Source organism: Cavia porcellus, unplaced genomic scaffold (assembly GCF_034190915.1).
Source record: "Cavia porcellus strain 051 isolate PalLab524CR breed Dunkin Hartley unplaced genomic scaffold, mCavPor4.1 scaffold_6, whole genome shotgun sequence".
Classification (NCBI taxonomy): Eukaryota; Metazoa; Chordata; class Mammalia; order Rodentia; family Caviidae; genus Cavia; species Cavia porcellus.
In genome coordinates, this window is record NW_026947489.1 from 7068917 (window position 1) to 7087783 (window position 18867).

An 18867-nucleotide genomic window follows, 5' to 3' on the forward strand; every position below is an offset into this window, starting at 1 on the left:
CTATCTCGACAATAGAAAACACTGATCATCCACTGTGCCCTGCTCCTTAACAGAACACTGGACAGTATGCTTCTAAGTTCTTCCTCCATGTTTGGAAGACTAAACTGAGGGGCAGAGAAGTTAAGAAACGGCCCAGGTGTTCTGGCTCTCACTTTTAGCTTAATGTAGCCAAAAACTGCTACAGTCACCCAGCGGCTTCCATCTTCAGGTCAAAGAAACTTGGAAAGAAAGTCCTTACCCAGTTACTTTGGGGTGCGCTTTTGTTTTTCCTATTTCAGGAGTCACAGCAGATTAATTAGCATGACCTTAGACATTCAGTATTACTTTCTTTTGGTGGTAAAGAAGAATCTATTCCACCCCTGTTTCACAGGGAATGTCCTTCAAATTCATGACACTAGTGGTGTGAGAAAAAGAGAGGAACCTAAACTATGGCTTGTGGTTGTCCCCAGGAGTCATCAGCCACGTGGGGGACGCCCTGAAGGACCACTCCTCCAAGTCCAGAGGCCGAGTCTGTGCTATAGGAATCGCCCCATGGGGCATGGTGGAAAATAAAGAAGACCTCATTGGCAAGGACGTAAGTATTTTCTCTGAAGACGCTGACGATGTTTTAAGATTGAAGTCTATATTTCAGTTAACTGCATATGCTCATGTAAGAACTAGTAAACAGAGCTCCTGCCTCTTATGCTTCACATGAAGCCATAGTAGAATATCACAACCAGGATGTTAATATTGATACGGTCAAGATACCAAACTCTTCCATCAGTGCAAAGTTCCTGCCTATTGTCCTTTACTGCCTATAGCCAAGTCCCTCCAGCCCTCACTCCCTCCTTAACCCCTGACAACCACGAAGATGCCACACAACTGTATAATTTTATTACTTCAGGTGTATCATACAAATGCATAACCCGTATGTGTAACCTTTGGCTTTTCTTACTCTGTGCAGTTCTCTGGATATTTGTCTATAGTTTCATGTATGTCAGTAGTTCCTTCCTTTTCATGGCTGAGTGGGATTTATAGTATAAATATATCATAGGTTGGGGCTAGGGATTTAGCTCAGGGCCTGCCTTGCAAGTGTGTGGTCGTGAGTTCGATCCCTGATACTGATAAAGAAGGAAAAAGACAAAAAAAATCATAGGTTGTTTAATCATTTATCTGTTGAAAAACATTTGAGTTATTTACAGTTTGTCTGTTACAAAACGGCCATAAACTTTGTGTTAATGTAAGTTTTCATTTATCTGTGATAAATATCCAGCGTATAATTGCTGAGTTACTATTATCTAACATAACAGTTTTTTTCTGTTTTAATGCAGCAAGTGAGGAAACAATTCTAAAGACAGACTAGAAGTGCCAGAATGAGTTTAAGCATAGTCAGTGCACAATATGCACCCCACTCCCTTCTCTGTTGGTCTTAGCCTCCACGTTCTACAGCTCTGGTTTTCATTGTGCCTTCCGTCAGGTGACAAGGGTGTACCAGACCATGTCTAACCCTCTGAGTAAGCTGTCTGTGCTCAACAACTCACACACACACTTCATCCTGGCCGACAATGGGACCACGGGCAAGTACGGAGCAGAGGTGAAGCTGCGGAGACAGCTGGAAAAGCACATCTCTCTGCAGAAGATCAACACAAGTAAGTCCTGGAGAAGACACTGGTGCTACCCCGGACTGGTGCCTCAACCATAGAACCAGCTGAGGAGGAAACTGCCCGGGGGTGTTTAAAGTTTTACCTTTGGCTCTTGCCAGATCAATAGAATATGCCTTAACCTAGACCTTTTGCTTCAGCCACCTGCCAAATATCATCACTGAGCTACCACATGGTGCTTCACTTAGAGTTCACAAGTGGGTGCAAGACACAGCTTCGCAGTGGTTGTCACTATGATAGTGCTACCTATCGCGTTGCCCTACGTTACTTTTTTAAAAAACATTTTAATAGTATAAAACATCTTAATAAAGACCTAGTATGATACCCTCTCTGAACTGTTGAGTGTAATATGATCACTAAATATCTCTATAGCTCTGGGTCTCTCACTCAGACTAAGAGGACCAGGAATGGAAACCTCTATCTGGTACACAAGAGCCATTTGCTGCTAAGGGGGCATCCTGCTTGCTGATCATAGCACTGAAGAGGGGCAGTCAGTGTTGAGTTATCTGAGGTTGAAATAGAGAGAAAGGAATAAACTCCAATCAGAAGAAATGATAAGAATTGGGTAGAACTAAAATACCTGGAATGATCTGTTGGATATCCCCATATCCCAACAGTTTTACTGTGAAACAATTTTAAACGATATCCAAGGTATTTGTTTTAACCATTCTGGATAGGTTTTTGTGTAAGCCAATCTAGGCCTACATTGCTCAAGGGACTAGACTGGGGAGGGCCAAAGGATGTGGATGTTCAAGAATCACATCTCCATGGATAAATCGATTTAATTGTTCACTGTTGTTTTCAACATTTTAAATTTTTCTGGACGTGGGAGTTATCACCTTGCGCTGCTTCACCCAGCCACGTGACTTGTGGGCTTCCCTTTGTCATCCTTTGCCTAGGGCTCTGATAGGGCAGGGACTGCAAAGGGGTACTCAGTTGTCACCGTCTGCTCCAGAAGCTTTGGTGAGTCCTGCTTCGGTCAAGAAGAACCCGTCTTATTCTTTTAGACGAGAAGGTGATTTATATACTATATCCCTGAAGATCTAAGCTCGAAGACAGAGTCATCATGATCTTTTCTCTAGTGTCCGCTGCTGAGCTGTGGGAACTTTCAATGCTTATCTGCTGAAATGACCATAACTATGATTCAGTAGGAGACAGAAAATTTGTTCACAATATTTAAGCATTCCTGAAATGCATTGTGGAACCCAGTTGGAAACTCTGGATCCACCCATTGAATTTCTCAATCCTTCTCATGACCTGTGCTAGCAGATTTTATCTGAAGGTCCAGGAAACCTTCCCTACTGCTGTTTGTTAATGTTGGTCAACTAACTGCCACCATAGACAGCTGGTGAAATACGCACAGGATACAGTCAGCCCTCCACATGCATGGGTTCTGTGTCCAACAACTGCAGGTGGGAAATATTTGAGGGAAAAAATTGTTTATACTGAACATAGTGATAACAACTAGTTACCCAGCACTTGCATTGTACTAGGTATTATAAGTCACCTAGAAACAATTTGAGTGTACGGGAGGAGGTGCTTAGGTTCAATGTAACTACTATACCATTTTATATGTGGGGTCTTGACATTCAAGGATTTGAGGGTCCCTCCACAAGGAATCCTGGCACTAACCCTCCTCAGATACCATCCTGATGGTTCTACCACTAAAAGCTAACTTGCACACTGTGTTCTCAGAGAGTCTTATCATTGGATAAAAGCAGAGAGACGACTCTGGGAATAAGTCATCAACAGGTCCATGTGTCAGCCCCTAAGACAGCTGAGAAGTCAAGCGTCCTTTATCTGAAACGCTTGGCACCAGAAGTGTTTCAGATTTCAGGGTTTTCAGAGTGTGGAATAGTTGCATGGACTTTTATCAGTTGAGTATCACTGGGGCTGGGGATTTAGCTCAGCGGCATAAGCGCCTGCCTTGCAAGCAGGCAGTCGTGAGTTTGATCCCTGGTACCGATAAAAAGTTTTTTTAAAAAAATTGGCCAGTTGAGGATCACTAATCAGAACTCAGAAATGGTCCCCGTTGGTTTTGGATTTTCACATTAGAATGCTCAGTCTACCCTGCCTTATTACAGGTGCTGGAGGAAGAAACAAAATCGCACCTCAAATCTGTGTGTCATTTAAAGTTCACAAAATACTTGACAGATTGGCATTTTCCTGTATTTCAGATCTATGGCTCCTTTGAAAGAAAGGAAAGCATTGTGATTATCTGCCTTTTGCAAGAGGTTGTCTCAGCAGAAAAGCAGAAGGGAGACTATTAGAGAAGAGGACGGGAGTCACAGGGAGGGGGAGGGAAGGGAAAGGCGATTGAAAATAATGACAGTTTATGTCACATGTACCTAAATGACAAAATGAAGCTAGTCTTCTGTTTAACTACTAAGCACTAATAAGATTAAAAATTAAAAACAGCAATTTTTAAATTGTCTTCTAAGTGTCATTGGGAGCTGGTAACTGGCCCAGTGTCATTGGAGAGGCGGGAGTGCACCAAGCCCCTTTCCCTGTGTCATTCATTAGGAGTCACCCTGGGGTGGGGGAGGAGTGAAGAGCACCCCAGGGAATTGGCCCATGGGGGGTGTCAAGAAGTTCAGGATTTTGGAAGTTCTGGGTTTCCCAAAGGGGCCGTGATATGATGACTGAATACTGACAGGGGAAATAATCCCGTGCCTGAATCCCTCCCACCTCTTGGTACCCACACAGTGCTGAAGTGTTTCCTCTTCACTGTGTTTCAGGTGAAGACGCTGCATGCAGGCGTGAGCAGTGACTGTGGTTTGTGTTGCAGGACTAGGGCAGGGCGTGCCTGTCGTGGGGCTCGTGGTGGAAGGGGGGCCTAACGTGATGTCTGTGGTCTTGGAATACCTCCGGGAAGACCCTCCTGTCCCCGTGGTCATTTGTGACGGAAGTGGACGAGCCTCGGATATCCTGTCCTTTGCACACAAGTACTGTGAAGAAGGAGGGTAGGATTTCTGACATGTGACCCAGGGTGGGTTCTCAATGCCTCCTTGGTAGGGCAAGGAGCGCGGCTCAAGTGAAATGCTCAAACACTCCAAATGTGTACACACTGGAAATATCTGCAGGTCTCCTCTCCCATTTCTGAGGTTAGCCTTCGAGGGAATGCTTAGCACCAAAATCCTCTGTGAAACACACTCTTTTCCAACTTCGTTCTCAGTTCTAAGATTTGCAGCAGGGCTGAAACTTAGGACCAATGTGAATGCAATGTTTGACCACGGTGACTCTGTCTCCTGTGCAGGGTTCCCCTCTCTCCCAGAGCACAGTTTCAAATCAGTGCTACCAGATGGATACAGAAATGTCTGATTTAGTCCTGAATGAGTTTCACTGGCTTTCTTTTGTTCTCTTTTGTGTTCCTTTGAACAGGATAATAAACGAGTCCCTCAGGGATCAGCTTCTAGTTACCATTCAGAAAACGTTTAATTACAGCAAAACACAATCACAACAGCTGTTTGCAATTACAATGGAGTGCATGAAGAAGAAAGAACTTGTAAGTGTCTTGAGTTTGTTTCCAAACAAGCTCTTCAGAGAGAATTACGTTTCCTTTTCTAATTCTGCCCATGTGTGCTTGATAGAGTTGCTTATAAAAGGTTCAGCCTTTTCCAAGAGGCAGTTTAAAAACCTGCACCAAATTGGCAGCGTACCCTCATTGGAAGAAGTGGAACAAACCCACACAAGAGAGAGTCCCTGATGCTTTCAGACCTTAGCAAATATGAGGTGACATCTCACCGTGTCACATAACCCAGGGGTACAAAACATGCATCAGACTTGAAGACTTGGGAGATAGAGGCATATACCACAATTTTCAACAGTTATATGATCGAAATCATTTCACTTTCTAAATGAAGTAATTATTTCCCATTTCTTCCTTAATTGTATTTGAAAGAAATAGGTATTTCAGGTGCATGTAAGATGGTGTCTTTAAAATTCTGAGTTTATAAATTTCCTATAAATCTATCCAACCTGATTGAATGATTTTATCATCTCAGATGGCTACTTAGATATTGGAGCATAGACCCAGAATGGCTCCCTCCTCTCCAGAGCATTGGAACAGAGTAGGAAAATAAGAAAATCAGAATCTAAGCAATGATTCATAGCGAAAGCAGCCCTATGACTCCTGGAAATCAAAAGCACTGGATTTGAAATTGTTTATCTGTCATTATGAGATAGTCTTTTTCTGTTGTTTTAAACACTTGAATTCCCTCTCTGTTTTCTTTGCTTTAACTCCATTATTTTGCAATTTTCCTGTTTTCAGGTCACTGTGTTTAGAATGGGCTCTGAGGGTCAGCAAGATGTTGAGATGGCAATTTTAACAGCCCTGTTGAAAGGTGAGCGCTCAGAAATGCAGACCTCTGTCCTTTCAGGGAGCCACTGCCTGGGGCAGGGATGGCACCTGACAGAACCTGACCCAGCCTGGCTCCTTGGGGGTGATTTTAGCAAGAAGCCACTCTACAGTCACAAGGCTCCTGCAGAGTGGCCGTGTGATGGAGTCTGTGAGTGTCTGTGAACCACGCTGTGCTGAGGTCAGACCTGGTTCCATTAGTAACTAGCTCATGGAGGGCTTTTACACTTCGTAAACATGAACCAGATTTTCTTCTGCAATCACTGCGTTCTGCAGGGCTCTGTCTAATTTCTCTGTCCTACCCCTAATGACAGGCTTCTACCAGGCACTTGTGAGGTGGGGTCTGCTCTAGGATGACATTTCCACCCTCCTTCTCTGTAAGACTGGGCCATATGGGGGCAGAGAAGAAGGGGTCACCATGGGCCAACTGGTTCACAGTGAGTGCTCCTGGAAAGGGGATCACCCTTTGGCTTGGTTGGCAGATACCTGGACAGCCCTGGGGCTCCTGCCCTTTGTCAGATAACAACCTTGAGTCCCAGGGTTCCTCCTCTGTGCCTCCCAAGGAGATCATGCAGAGCTGGCAAGGGAGGAGGTCGCCTCCAGCTCCCTCTCAGGTGGCTCCAGGACAGCTTGGAAATCTCAGCTTCCAGGCCTTAGTGGTGAATCAGGAGCCAGAGAAAAGGCAGTGTTTCTAAAGGGGGAAACCAGGGGAAGCCCAGGCCCATTTCCTACCACCTGTCAAATCCAGGGGTCCAGGCACAAATCAGAAAATCGCTGTTTCTTGCCTTTCTAGGAACCAATGCATCAGCTCCGGATCAACTGAGCTTGGCCCTGGCCTGGAACCGCGTTGACATTGCGCGAAGCCAGATCTTTGTCTTTGGGCCTCACTGGCCGGTGACCCTATTTTTTTATTCTTGTTGTTATTATGACCTTGTACAGATAGTGTATTAGCATGTTCTCCCTTGTGACATGGATGTTAGGAAAAAATCTGGGGTTTCTGATGCTCAAATAGATAATCCTTTAGGATTAATTGAAGATGCTGCTGCTTAATTTTAAAACATCAAAAATGAGAAGCTATGCGCACTAATTCCAGATGTAGACCAGTCTTGAAGAACTCAGTCACCAAATCTTTTATTATTGCTGGTGAAAGTACACCTGTTCCCCTTCGGAAAAAAAAGAAGAAAGGAAATAGCTCATTAAGAGTACATGCAGTGCTTCCCATTGGACACTGACTTTTCAAATTATATTCCATGAAACCCTGGATGCCTAGAAAAATGCATGCATGTGCACGCTCACACATGTGTGTTTATGTCTGTCTGTCTATGCATTGTGTCTATGGATGATGTCTATGTGGTCTTTGCATGTGGTGGTATTTGTGGCGTGGTTTAGTATGTTGTGTGTGGTGTCCATGTGCAGCACATATGTTTGGTATGTGGATGGATATGGGTGTGTGACGTGTGTGTGTGTGTGTGTGTATGTGGTTTACCATGTGTTCTCTATTTGTAGAGGAGAGAATATGGCATATGTGTATGTGAGTGTGCAGGTAAGGGAGGTTTTGTGTGTGTCACACTATGGGAGGTGTCCACAGGATACAATGTGAGTGAGCAGTGTGTGGGCATGAGGCTGGCAGGCGTGTATGTGTGGAAAATCAGTGAGTGTGTGGTCAAAAGATTGTGTGTGACTGTGTGTGTGTTTTACATGTGCATGGTTAGAGACTGTGTGTGTGTGTGTGTGTGTGTGTGTGTGCCGTGCTATGACAGGCATGTGGGATAAGTGAGTTTAGGCTTCCTATTCCTTGCTTCTGCCAAGGCAGCTTCTTTGATCCATTTTGTAGATCAGGATCCAGAATAAATCTGTTTGTAAAGGAGGACTGTCACGGGACTGGGGGAATCAAGATGGCTCATGTCACTCTTAATGCTATTGCTCAAAACATGCCTGGCATGTTGCTACACAAATGAATTTTATTTTTATAACAACTTTTTAACCAAATCAGTATGAAGATTTTATCAAATAAGATAAATCAATTAAAGAAATACAATGTTGAAGGACAGGTTTCGTGCCTGTTGCTGACCTAAATTAGGAAAGATAACGCAGCCAGGTGTCGCGGAATAGTCTGAAATCCTGGTCCTCTGAGAGGCTGAGGCGGAAAGATCACAAGTTCAGGCCTAGACCAAAGAGTTCATCAACTTACTAACAACCCTGCCATCAACAACTAAAACCCTACCTCAAAATAAAAACGGGGGGCTGGGGATGTAGCCAACTTGAAGCCCTGGGTTGAAGCCCCAGTAAAACATGACGGGAGGTATGGTGAAAATAGAAAACACCTAAAATGTTTGAATTTATTTTTAATCTTGAGCCTTTTATTCAGGAAGAATGATCCCAGGGCTCTTTGTTGAAGGAGTGGCAATTTTTTGAGTTAGCCAGAGAGAAAAAGTAAACTGCTTTCCAGGCTGTAAAAAAAGCCTGGCCTGGGGACCAGCCATGACACGCAGTCCTGCTTGGTCCAGCTTAATCACCTGCTGCTCATCTTCCTGTTGCTAAGATGATAAGTAATTTAAACAAAATTTATATAATACGGAAAAGCAAAAGAAGGATACAATTGTTTGCACTTCATCATCATAGAAAAACTCTGTTGTGGATTTGTTTCATAATTTCATTTTGCCATTCCATGTATCATCATTAAATATTCTCAAACCATTTTAAGGCCACTATTCTTTGCTTCTATTTTCCAATGAAGATATCGATGTGGTCTGAAAATCAAACAATGAACACACAAGTAAAATCTCCCCTCCTGCCTCTCTTGGTTAACTGTGGGTGTAGCTGTGTTCATCCGTCCTCCACTTGGAAATAGAAGAAAAAGCAGCTCTCTGGCTTCCACCTTTCCACCCTGCCGGGATTGACTATGGCCCGCTTAATCTTTTCATTGCTAACCTTATAACAGTAAAGAATATCCTGAACCATCCACCCACTTCATCAAAGCCAGGCTCTGTTTATAAAATGAAGAACTTAGCTCCATCCAGCTTCCTCTTCCACTGTCCACCTTACCAGACCAATCAGCCGCATCTCTACTATGCACAACATGGTTACGTATCATTCTGTAATTATTATTAAAGTTCTATTACATTGTGGTCTTTAACGATCGTGAGATTTTAATACATGGTCTCTATGTTGATCCTCAAAATGGAAAACCCAGCAAAGTGTACACAGTCGTGGATTACACAGGACTTGTTCATTGCTGAACTCAAGAGTTGGTTTGAACTCAAAGACAAGGAAAGTTAGCCTTGGCTTTTCTTGTCACTTCTAATTAATTCTTTATCTTCCATATTTGCCTTATCTTCATTAAGAGTTGTTTATCATCTTATTCATTATTGTCCATTTCCTCTTGGAGACGCTCTCATAACCCATGGTTTCACATTCAGCTGTCCTGGGTGCTCCAACGCCAATTCCTCAGCGCTGCAGCTCGGACAACGCTTCGGCAAAGCCTGAGATGGGGCCATTGCTTCCGAGGCCCCAGCTAGCTCCCTTTCAGAACCCTGTTTCATTTTGCTTTGGTACATCTTCAAGGAATATGTAAAGAGTGCCAGGATTTGTCTTGTGTGGCTGGGAAGTCTGATGATTGTCTTATGATTTTCATTTGATTGTAGATGAACCGTGTTTTTCCTCAGATACATTTGAAGACCCACTCTTTGTTTTCCAGTGCTTTGAGACTGCACAAGGACACAGAAATAGAGTACGAATCCATGCACTCATGAACGCTCTCAGGAGCCACCCATTCCATTTGGCCATAAAAGCCCAGTTAGTTCTTCCAAAGTTTCCTCTGTGCTTCTTTAAGCCTTTCTTCCTTTGTTTTTCTCTCTCTTCACCTGGAATTCCTGTGACTCCAATGCTAGTCCCCACTGCCCAGGTTAACTCATTTTCTCATTTCTGTTATTCTGCTGTGTATTTTTTAAATCATCTTGGTTTTTTTCTTGAGATTTTATATTAATTTTAAAGCAACCATAGTTTCAACATCTAAGAAAGTTTGCAGATCTGAGGCTACAAATCAGATTTTTAAAGTTCTCTTCCGTTTTCTGAATGCTCTCTGGTTTTCCCTGGTCAGCGGCTGCTTTATTGTCTTTTCCTCTTCTGGTGTGCTGTGTACTTTCTCAATGTCGCAGAGCCCGGGTTAGCCATTCACCACTCAGGGAAGGAAGGGGGTTGCTTACTTAGTATAGAAGCCTATTTTGCCTGTGGAATTTTCTTCCTGGGGTTGGGAGAGCTACTGAAATAGAATTAGCCGCCGAGGCACGAGACTGTGCCCTGGACAGGTCTGCTTTGCCCTGTGCAGACTGCAGCAGGCCGTTCCGCTCCTCTCCAGGCGGCACTGCAGTTTCTCCTGGAGGGAAAGCCCGGGGTTCAGGTGCTTGTTCTCCTCCAGCTCACTGCAGCAGGAAGCTGGAAGGGCAGGGATGGGTGGTGCTGCATTGCCAACCATCCTTCCAGGTGCCACCACGTCTCTGTCCACCCTCACTCTTCATATCTTGGGACATTTGATGCCTCCTGCACAGCAGTCTCCGTAGAGCACAATTTGGGATTCTTCCTCCTCTCCACAGTGTCAACTGGACCATCAGTTCTTCCAAAAACCCACAGTATTATAATGCTAGCCAGCCTCCTCTCCCTGAAATAAATTTTCTTTTCCGATTTCTTCTGCCATTATTTAATAGTATTGGAGGAGAGAAGGAAGGTGGAAACATGTGCTCAAACTGCAACCTAGGACTAACAGTCCTTCTGTTTTCCAACAACGGAAGAGAGCAAAGCCTTCCTTTAATTGCTGAATTGCCAAGAAATGTGTACTGTGAATATAGAGCCTTCCTCTACTTCTTGCCATAATGGAGAATTTATGGTAGGCAGGACTTAAGAACTTAAGTCCTAATTCTGATTTATCATATTTTATTAGTCAGTTTCCTCTACCCATACTTTCTATTATTCAGTGCAAAAATGAAAGCTGCATGAGAATGTAAATATGGTCACCAGAGGGGAGGCCGTGGGGGATAAGGGATGCTGGCCAAAAGATACAGAGCTTCGGTTTGATCTGATGACCTACTGTACAGCATGGAGAACATAATTAAAATGTGTACTATACTGGAAAATTGTTAAGAATCGATTTCAAGAGTTTTCATCACAAAAATGATGTTACTTGAGGTGACGGGTATGTTAGTTAGCTTGATTTGATCATCCTTAATGTGAACAGAGATCGAAACATCGTGTACATGCCATAAGAGCCCATGCGAATCCTTCAAAATTAAATGCATAAGTAATAAAAATGAAATCAAAGCTTCTCCAATAAACCCATCATTAAAACATGTTTTTAAACATAACAGAGAGAGAGAAAAGAAGCATTTGATAGGTATAAGTAACAAAGTTATTTCTCTTGAGTCTTAAATTTTTAGATTAATAATTTAATCTACGGGAAGGGAAAAAAAGGTGAACTCAGTCTGAAAATTGAAGAAGGAGGCTTGATACTATCACAACTTCTGACCACTTTAGTATGGACAAAATCTACAAACCTTTTTTACCTTCTCTGAGATTTTGGGAACATGTCTGCTGACCTTTCGGAATAAGAACTATTTATTTGGTTTTTCTCTATGGATGTAGGACCTGCTTTCAGTAAAACTATGGACTAGAATGATAAATCCTAAAGTAGACATTGGTGATAATGTCGGTTATTTCGATTGTTTATTGAACCTTGTCCTGTATGTTCATGTACATGAGCGGTATTGAATCAGCTGCCCAGGTTCTTACAAGCTCTAATTGTTAGATTTCATTTTGAGTTTGCTAAAAGATTGATATACCAAGAGGTTAAGGGATTTTCCCCAAATTTGCTCAATGCTTTTAAATAGCATATAGGTCAAAGAATATACTTTAAAAGGAAAAAAATAAATATTTTGCATTAAATATAAATGTGAATACAACTTACCAAATTTATGGCATGGAACAAGAGCAGTGCTTGGAGCAGAATACATACAGGAAAGCAGAAAGTTCTAAAACAACCAATCTGAAATGGAAGAAGAGAAATTAAATACAAAGCCAAAGAAAATAAATAACAGAAATCAATGACCTGAAAATAATCAACAAAATTAGAATATAGTTCATTTTAAAGACAAAAAAAAAAAAGCACTCTTTCAAGGCTAAGAACAAAATGGGAAAATACAATTTACCAATATCAGAAATAAAGGAAGCACTGTTACTACAGTCCCATGGACATGAAAAGCATAATAAAAGAATGTTACAGATGACATCATCAGCAAGTGATTAGTCAACCCTATCTTAGGCTGTGAATCAGAATTCCCTCTTTCTCCATGGCCCGTGCCACATTTTTTAGAGTGTGGGATCCAGAGTTTAGCATCCTGCGCTAAGCATGATCCCAGCTACACGGCCCAGAGAGTGTCACCTGCCTTGTGTCGGCTCTGTACTTCTGGCAGTGCAGAAGCATACAGTGTTTCCTTCCTGAGGTTTTGTAGTGCACACAGCCTGCTAACCTCCGTGACCCTCAGCCTGCAGTTCTGGGGTTAGCTGTTCTTGGGCCAGGCGGTATGGGTCCAGGTGGGAGAGGTTTTTCCTGTGTTATGTCTCACCCTGCTAGACCCAGTGTCAGACTGGTAGGGTTTTTAAATTACCATTTTATCACCCGTCTCACTTTCCATGGGGCCTAAATAAATGCCACAAGCACCCTGTCCTCAAACCGTATCTTTTTAAAAAAATTTATTAGTCCATGTTTGCCATACATGATGACCACATTCATCGTGGGGAATTTGTACCTGTCCATAAATATCTTTTTTTAAAACTTTTTATCAGTACCAGGGATCGAACTCACAACTGCCTGCTTCCAAGGCAGGTGCTTATGCCGCTGAGCTAAATCCCCAGCCCTCCATAATATATCTTAACTCTTTTTCCCATTCCTCTCCCCTCCCCTCAACTTTTCTCCTCCCCACTTACAAAAGTTTTGTTTCTACCTTTTCCAGTTCTGTCACTCCTACTCTCTCAAATTCCTCCAGAAACTTTGCTTTCGAGTTGAAAGAACCTTCCTACACATGGCACCAGGAGCAGACTCTCAGTTTACCCAGCAGATGAGAGCCAAAGCCACTCTTTGAACCCCTCTCACTACCAAGGCCTGTGCCAGCCAGGCCCACAGCTGCCCTCTGAAGCTGTCAACCACGCTCTTAGAATCCTGGGGCATCACAGCCATGGAGGCAGAGTGGTGAGATTATTTGCACCTTCAGGAACATGCTCCTGATGCCCAACCACGTCTCTTCTATTCCTTTCAATAGCAAAGACAGAAGCCACCAAGAGGAGGAGATAGGCTGCCTACTTCTCAGGGGCTCAGCAGCTTCAAATGCTGGAGCCAACCTCTGCTTTCATTTCCTTGAAGCAAATCAAACTTTAAAACATTTACATTTTTACTCATTCACTCATTTAGCAAGGGCTGGTTGACTGGGGACACAGGAGTGAATAAAACAGGTCTACTCAAGGTATGCATGCCTGTGTGTGTTGACACACGTGTGCCTTGCATATATGCACACATGCTTGTGAGTGGCCTGGACGTGTGGTATTGTGTGTGCAGAGTTGTCAGTGGGCTTGGCTGGTGACAAGTCACAGCCCTCACCTTTTCACAACCCTATTTGTCATGGGCTGCAGCCCCTGGGAAGCCTGGCCCCTCCTGTGGATAACAAAATCGCAGAGAAGGACAAGAAGCCACCCACAGCCACCACCAAGGGGCGAGGAAAGGGGAAAGGCAAGAAGAAAGGGAAAGTGAAAGAGGAAGTGGAGGAGGAGACTGACCCGCGGAAGCTCGAGTTGCTAAACTGGGTATGAGAACAGCCTTGCTCTTGTTTTCTGAGATCCTGGAGACCGCAGCGTTTGCTCGCCCTCCTCCAGGGCAAGCAGCAGCTCTGGTTGCCTTTGAGTCAGCCACACCAGGGCTCCGGGCTCAGGAGGGAGGATAAAGGATCGACAGGATAATGATAATATTGCAGGGAGCCAGGGCACAAGTGCTACCATGCAGCGCAGCACGTGTCTGTGCTCGTGGAAGGAAGGTGCCACTTACAGAGGAGGTTCTGGTCATCTTGCCTAACAGTGGCTTTCTCTGCCTGGCTGACATGCAGATGCTTGATGCAGGAAAGTATGTGAAACAAACCAATTATTACCACGTAATTGCAGGCTGTGCAACAAAATCTTTCTGAGGGTAGAGCCTGGGGTTGGGTGTGGGGAACCAGCAGCTGTGAGGCCAGGGCCACACGTGCACGGTGACTCTCGGTCTCTCTGCTGCCAGGACACAGACAAGACAGAGCCTGCCATGACGTGTCTTGCCATTGTCACAGTCACTCTCTTTGTGGCGTGCTATTGTGTGCCCACTCGGCCCAGTATGGGTACTGAGTGATTCTCAGTTAGAGAAACAAAAGAGAGAAATGGACAGGGCAGCAGCAGTATGGCGGGTGTTAACCCTCTTCCATTTATCCTAAAAGATTCTCTACAAACTTTGAGAGAACGTGCAGGTGTCAAAGCAGGGGAGAGATGAGGCAGGTTTAATCAGGACAAAGGACCTGAAAAACCCTGGGGTCAGCTCAGTGGCACAGCAGCTGACCTTAGCCCCTGGGTTCATGGCACACAAAAAAACAAAAGAGGGGGCTGGGGATAAAGAACCATATTCAGAAACGTCTGGGTGTCAAAATACCCATGATGATTCCAATGGCCTCCGACCTGGTGTCCCTCAAGTTCCCCTCCCCGGATCCCCACAGGTGAATGCTTTGGAGCAAGCAATGCTGGATGCTTTAGTCTTAGATCGCGTTGACTTTGTGAAGCTCCTGATTGAAAACGGAGTGAACATGCAACACTTTCTTACCATTCCAAGACTGGAGGAGCTTTACAACACGGTGAGTGCCAGAAGGCGGGAGGGAGGCCGGGGCACCCCTCTGAGTGTTTTCATCACTGATGTATCTGATGTGGAGCTATGCTCAGAATTGTTAGGTACTGTTTCAACCAGGAGGTCTGTATGTAAGGGTGGGCATCTATTTCTTTTGTTTTTTCTTTTTCTTTTATTTTAAAGGGAGCAAAGCAAAACAATAAAACAAGACAAAACAAGGCAATGAGACTGATTTTGGGTTTCAAAAGCAAGATGGTAGGAAATCCACAATAGTTACTATATTGCATATTGTTCTCCTCTTAATAGCTGTTCAGACCACTGGCTTTAGGCCTGCAAAGTCAATCAAACAATACAAACATTGATTGCTTCTTTCCTTAGTTGCTATCATCTCAGCCTGTGTTCCTCTCAGTCAACTGGTTGCTTGGGGGTGGGTGCACTTTTTCTCCCCTGGGGCTCATGAGGGGTCGTGGCTCCTTGGTCCTCCCCCAGCCAGTCCGACTGCTCTCAGGCAGCTATTTCTTGCTGATGTGCTCACATTCCTATCAATCACCACCACACATAGCCAATCAGTTCCTTCCGGAGTCAGATAGACACTCGTTGACTTATAATTGCCTTGTGTCCCAATAAACACATTACAAATTTAAAATATCATACGATGAAAATACACTGGACGCACCTACCCTCCTGAACATAGAACACTACAGATGTCTGTCCTTGTGGTTGTACGGCTGACTGGGAGCTGACACTGCCAGCACTGAGAGGCAGGATTGGACTGTGTGCCACCAGCCCTGTGAAAAAGATCAAAATTCAAGTAATTTCTGTTACATGCATATGTATTGTTTTTGCACCATTGTAAAATCTAAAAATCTTAAATCTTGAATCAGCCTAAGGCAGAGACTGTCTGTATTCATTTCTCTCTACACGCAAAAAGTGAGAGTCAAGTTCCTAAGTGATTCAAAGATGAAAAAGTTACTAGGGGTGATTAGTCAATTTTTTCTTGGGACTGTCACATATTTATGAGGCTTTAGTAGAACATGTAGAAATATGTTTGCATAGCAAGGAGCTCTGCTGTGAATGGGAGCCTTTGCGTGAATGCATGAAACTGCTTTGTCTCCTACTAGTACAACAGAGATTTTGAGAATTCGTGTTCCCTTTCCTATTCTAAGAAATTAAGTGGCAGAAATGGTCCTCGGCAGGTGCTTGCTAAAACTTGATGACCCTTGAACATGTGCTGTACATTCTCAGTACTCTGTAAAACAATTCAATGGAAAATACTTCACATATTTCCAACGTGTTGTCACTTAATAGCGAGGGAACCAGCTGGACATGGTTCTCAGCCATGGCCAGTACTGTTTCATAAGACAAACTAACAGTGGGTCCCATTCCAGCTTCCACAATGTATTAATTCTATACAGAAGATCAAGATGTTGCTCCAAGAGTTGGAGAGAAAAACACACTTAATACAGCTGAATGCTTCTCTTCCAGAGACTGGGTCCATCAAACACACTCCATCTGCTGGTGAGGGATGTGAAGAAGGTGAGTCCAGCTGCACTGTTTCATCATCCTCCCTAGAGAACCTTCCACTAAAATAGTTCTTTTTTTTTTTTTTTTTTTTGTACCAGGATCGAACTCACAACCTTGCATTTGCCAAGCAGATGCTTATGACACTGAGCTAAATCCCCGGCACTAAAACAGTTCTTAAAGACTATTTTTAAATTTCTCAAAGTGTGTTATCTTCATAGTATTTTACAAGTCATAAGAGATGATGAATTCCTCCCTTCATAAAGAGTTTATTTAAAACTGAACGAGGAAAATATTTTCTGAATTGCACGTGCATCCCCACAGGGAAGAACATGTGAATGTCTGCTTGGTGATTGGTTGGAAGCATGACAAGACCCAGGGAGGACCCTACCTCTGAGATCTACAGGCCACTGTCAGCCAGGGCCACCTTCCTTCTTTCTATGTTCACCTGAGTGTTCTCACTCATGCACTGTGCTTTTCCAGGAAGCACCTCTGGGAAGTTCCTTAATGAGCCCTAAGTCCGGTGGATTGCATCACATGTCCTCAGTCATCTCTGTCCCCTGTTTGTTTGTTTGTTTGTTTGTTTTTGGAGACAAGGTCTCACCATGTAGTCCAGGCTGGCCTTGAATTCACTATGTAGCCCAGGCTGGCCTCAGCTGCCTCAGCCTCCCAAGTGCTGGGATTATAGATATGCCACCACACCCAGCTAGTTCCCTCATTCTTAAGGGACAGCTGCTTGACTCACTTTCTCTTGCCACCAACACTGTATTTACAGTCAGTGTCCCTTGAGATCTTGCACACTTGGTGTTCTGTCATGGTATTTCTTGTGTCCTGTCACCACAGGTTAGCAGATTAGACTAGGTTCACCTCAAAATGATTCATTTCACTGCACAGCAGTTCCTGACATACAAAGTGTGTGATAGGTACTTGTATACTAAGCGAGAGAAATAGCTCAAATGAAAAGATGGGGATTCCAGCCAGAGTCCTCAGTAGCCTGGTTACATTTCATACGAATATGTAATTCTAATCACATAAGACCTTTCCCGTAAGGATTCTGATCTCCCTCTCCCACAGAACCCAGCTGCAAGATAGATTAGGGATTGCAAATTTTCAAGAGCCATAGCTCCTCTAGCTCAGGTACCACTGTTTCTCACCTGAGTGGCTTCAGTAAAGTCCTCTATCCCCCAGATCCAGCCTCCCACTGTTCCCTGCTGAAAATCTCCCGGTCTCCCCATGGCCCACAGCATGAAATTCAAACTTGCTCCAAGCACCATGAGCACACCCTGGGCCTGGGCCCTCCTTTTTCTTCTCACATCCCCATCAACTGTGTCCTGACCCCACCTGAACGCTGGTGTTCGTGGAACCCGTATTCTGTCCTTACGTCTGCAGCGCCCTCCTCCTCCTCCCCAGCATCCCCATTCCACCCACTCTACTCTGGGCGTCACCTTCCTGAAGTTCTTTGTCACCCTCCCAGAGGTCTACCAGGCGGGGCTGGGGCTGCTCCTCCTGCCCATCACGTGTGCTGCTGCATCAGGGCTGCTGACAACATCTATCTCCTTAGAGCAGGACTGTAGCTCTCTGTTGCTGCTAAGAAATCCCCAGTACGGTCAAGGGTTACAATAGGGGCTGGGTGAACACAGTGCGTGAGTGAAGGATTTGGCCGGTGTGGCTGGTCCTATGGCAAAGGGAGGATGTTTGGGAAGGGTAACTTCCATGCAGTGGACCCCAATAGCACCAGCATTTCAGCCCTATGAAATTAACCAATCAACACACAGCAGAAAATCCTTTAAAACAGCTGATCTGCTACACCCCTGGGACACAGGGACTTGCTGCTCCTCCTCCTCCTCCTGCTGACTGTTTTTCAACAAACCCTTTTCCATGTCATGCTAAACTGCCCTTTCCACGACTTCCAGACACACTGGGTGCTGTGTGGTGTTTATGTTCTTACTGAAGAACTAGGCAGAAGTGGGTTCTCCAGAAAACCACCAAACACCACAGCAGCTTTCACAGAAAAGCTCCAGCCTTAGCCTAAGATTCTGTCCTGCCTCAGTCTCCCATGAGGTCCTTTGTCTGCATAAAATCTGGACCCAAACATCTGAGGCTGGGTTCTCTCCTGCAAGCAGTTGTCAAAGTAACTTGCCACCCAAACTAATTCACATGTGCACCCCACAGCCCGACCTGTCAAGCCATAAACATGCCCAGTCATCAATCCTACAGCTAAATGGGTCTCTAACCTTCTCTTCTCACTGGAAAAACTTAACCCAATCTCTAGAACATAGCTTGACCCTCCATCACGTGGTAATAGACCAAATACTGTGTTGTTTAATCCCCTCATTTTGTTGCATGATATTCCAGGCTGGGCTGGGCTGATCACTTAGGACCAGGTGTGTCACGACACCCACACTGTAAGTGCATTCTTACAGGGCCTGAAACGGGCTTCTTTTCTTCCA

At 44.3% G+C, this 18867-nt stretch overlaps 1 protein-coding gene across 9 annotated transcripts in view; it reads left to right on the forward strand.

The window, feature by feature from the left end:
* Nucleotides 1-18867, forward strand: part of Trpm1 (transient receptor potential cation channel subfamily M member 1) — a 135870-nt gene that overhangs the window by 73613 nt on the left and 43390 nt on the right. For 8 of the 9 annotated variants that reach the window (XM_063249857.1, XM_023567460.2, XM_063249858.1 and 5 more), the window contains exons 5-13: nucleotides 450-574; nucleotides 1457-1628; nucleotides 4429-4603; nucleotides 5022-5145; nucleotides 5911-5983; nucleotides 6791-6891; nucleotides 13672-13842; nucleotides 14772-14906; nucleotides 16382-16432. In XM_063249857.1, the coding sequence (XP_063105927.1) occupies nucleotides 450-574; nucleotides 1457-1628; nucleotides 4429-4603; nucleotides 5022-5145; nucleotides 5911-5983; nucleotides 6791-6891; nucleotides 13672-13842; nucleotides 14772-14906; nucleotides 16382-16432 (1127 nt within the window). Of the gene's footprint in view, nucleotides 1-449; nucleotides 575-1456; nucleotides 1629-4428; nucleotides 4604-5021; nucleotides 5146-5910; nucleotides 5984-6790; nucleotides 6892-13671; nucleotides 13843-14771; nucleotides 14907-16381; nucleotides 16433-16518; nucleotides 18855-18867 lie in introns of those variants that run through there. The other variant, XM_063249864.1, reaches the window with a different exon arrangement.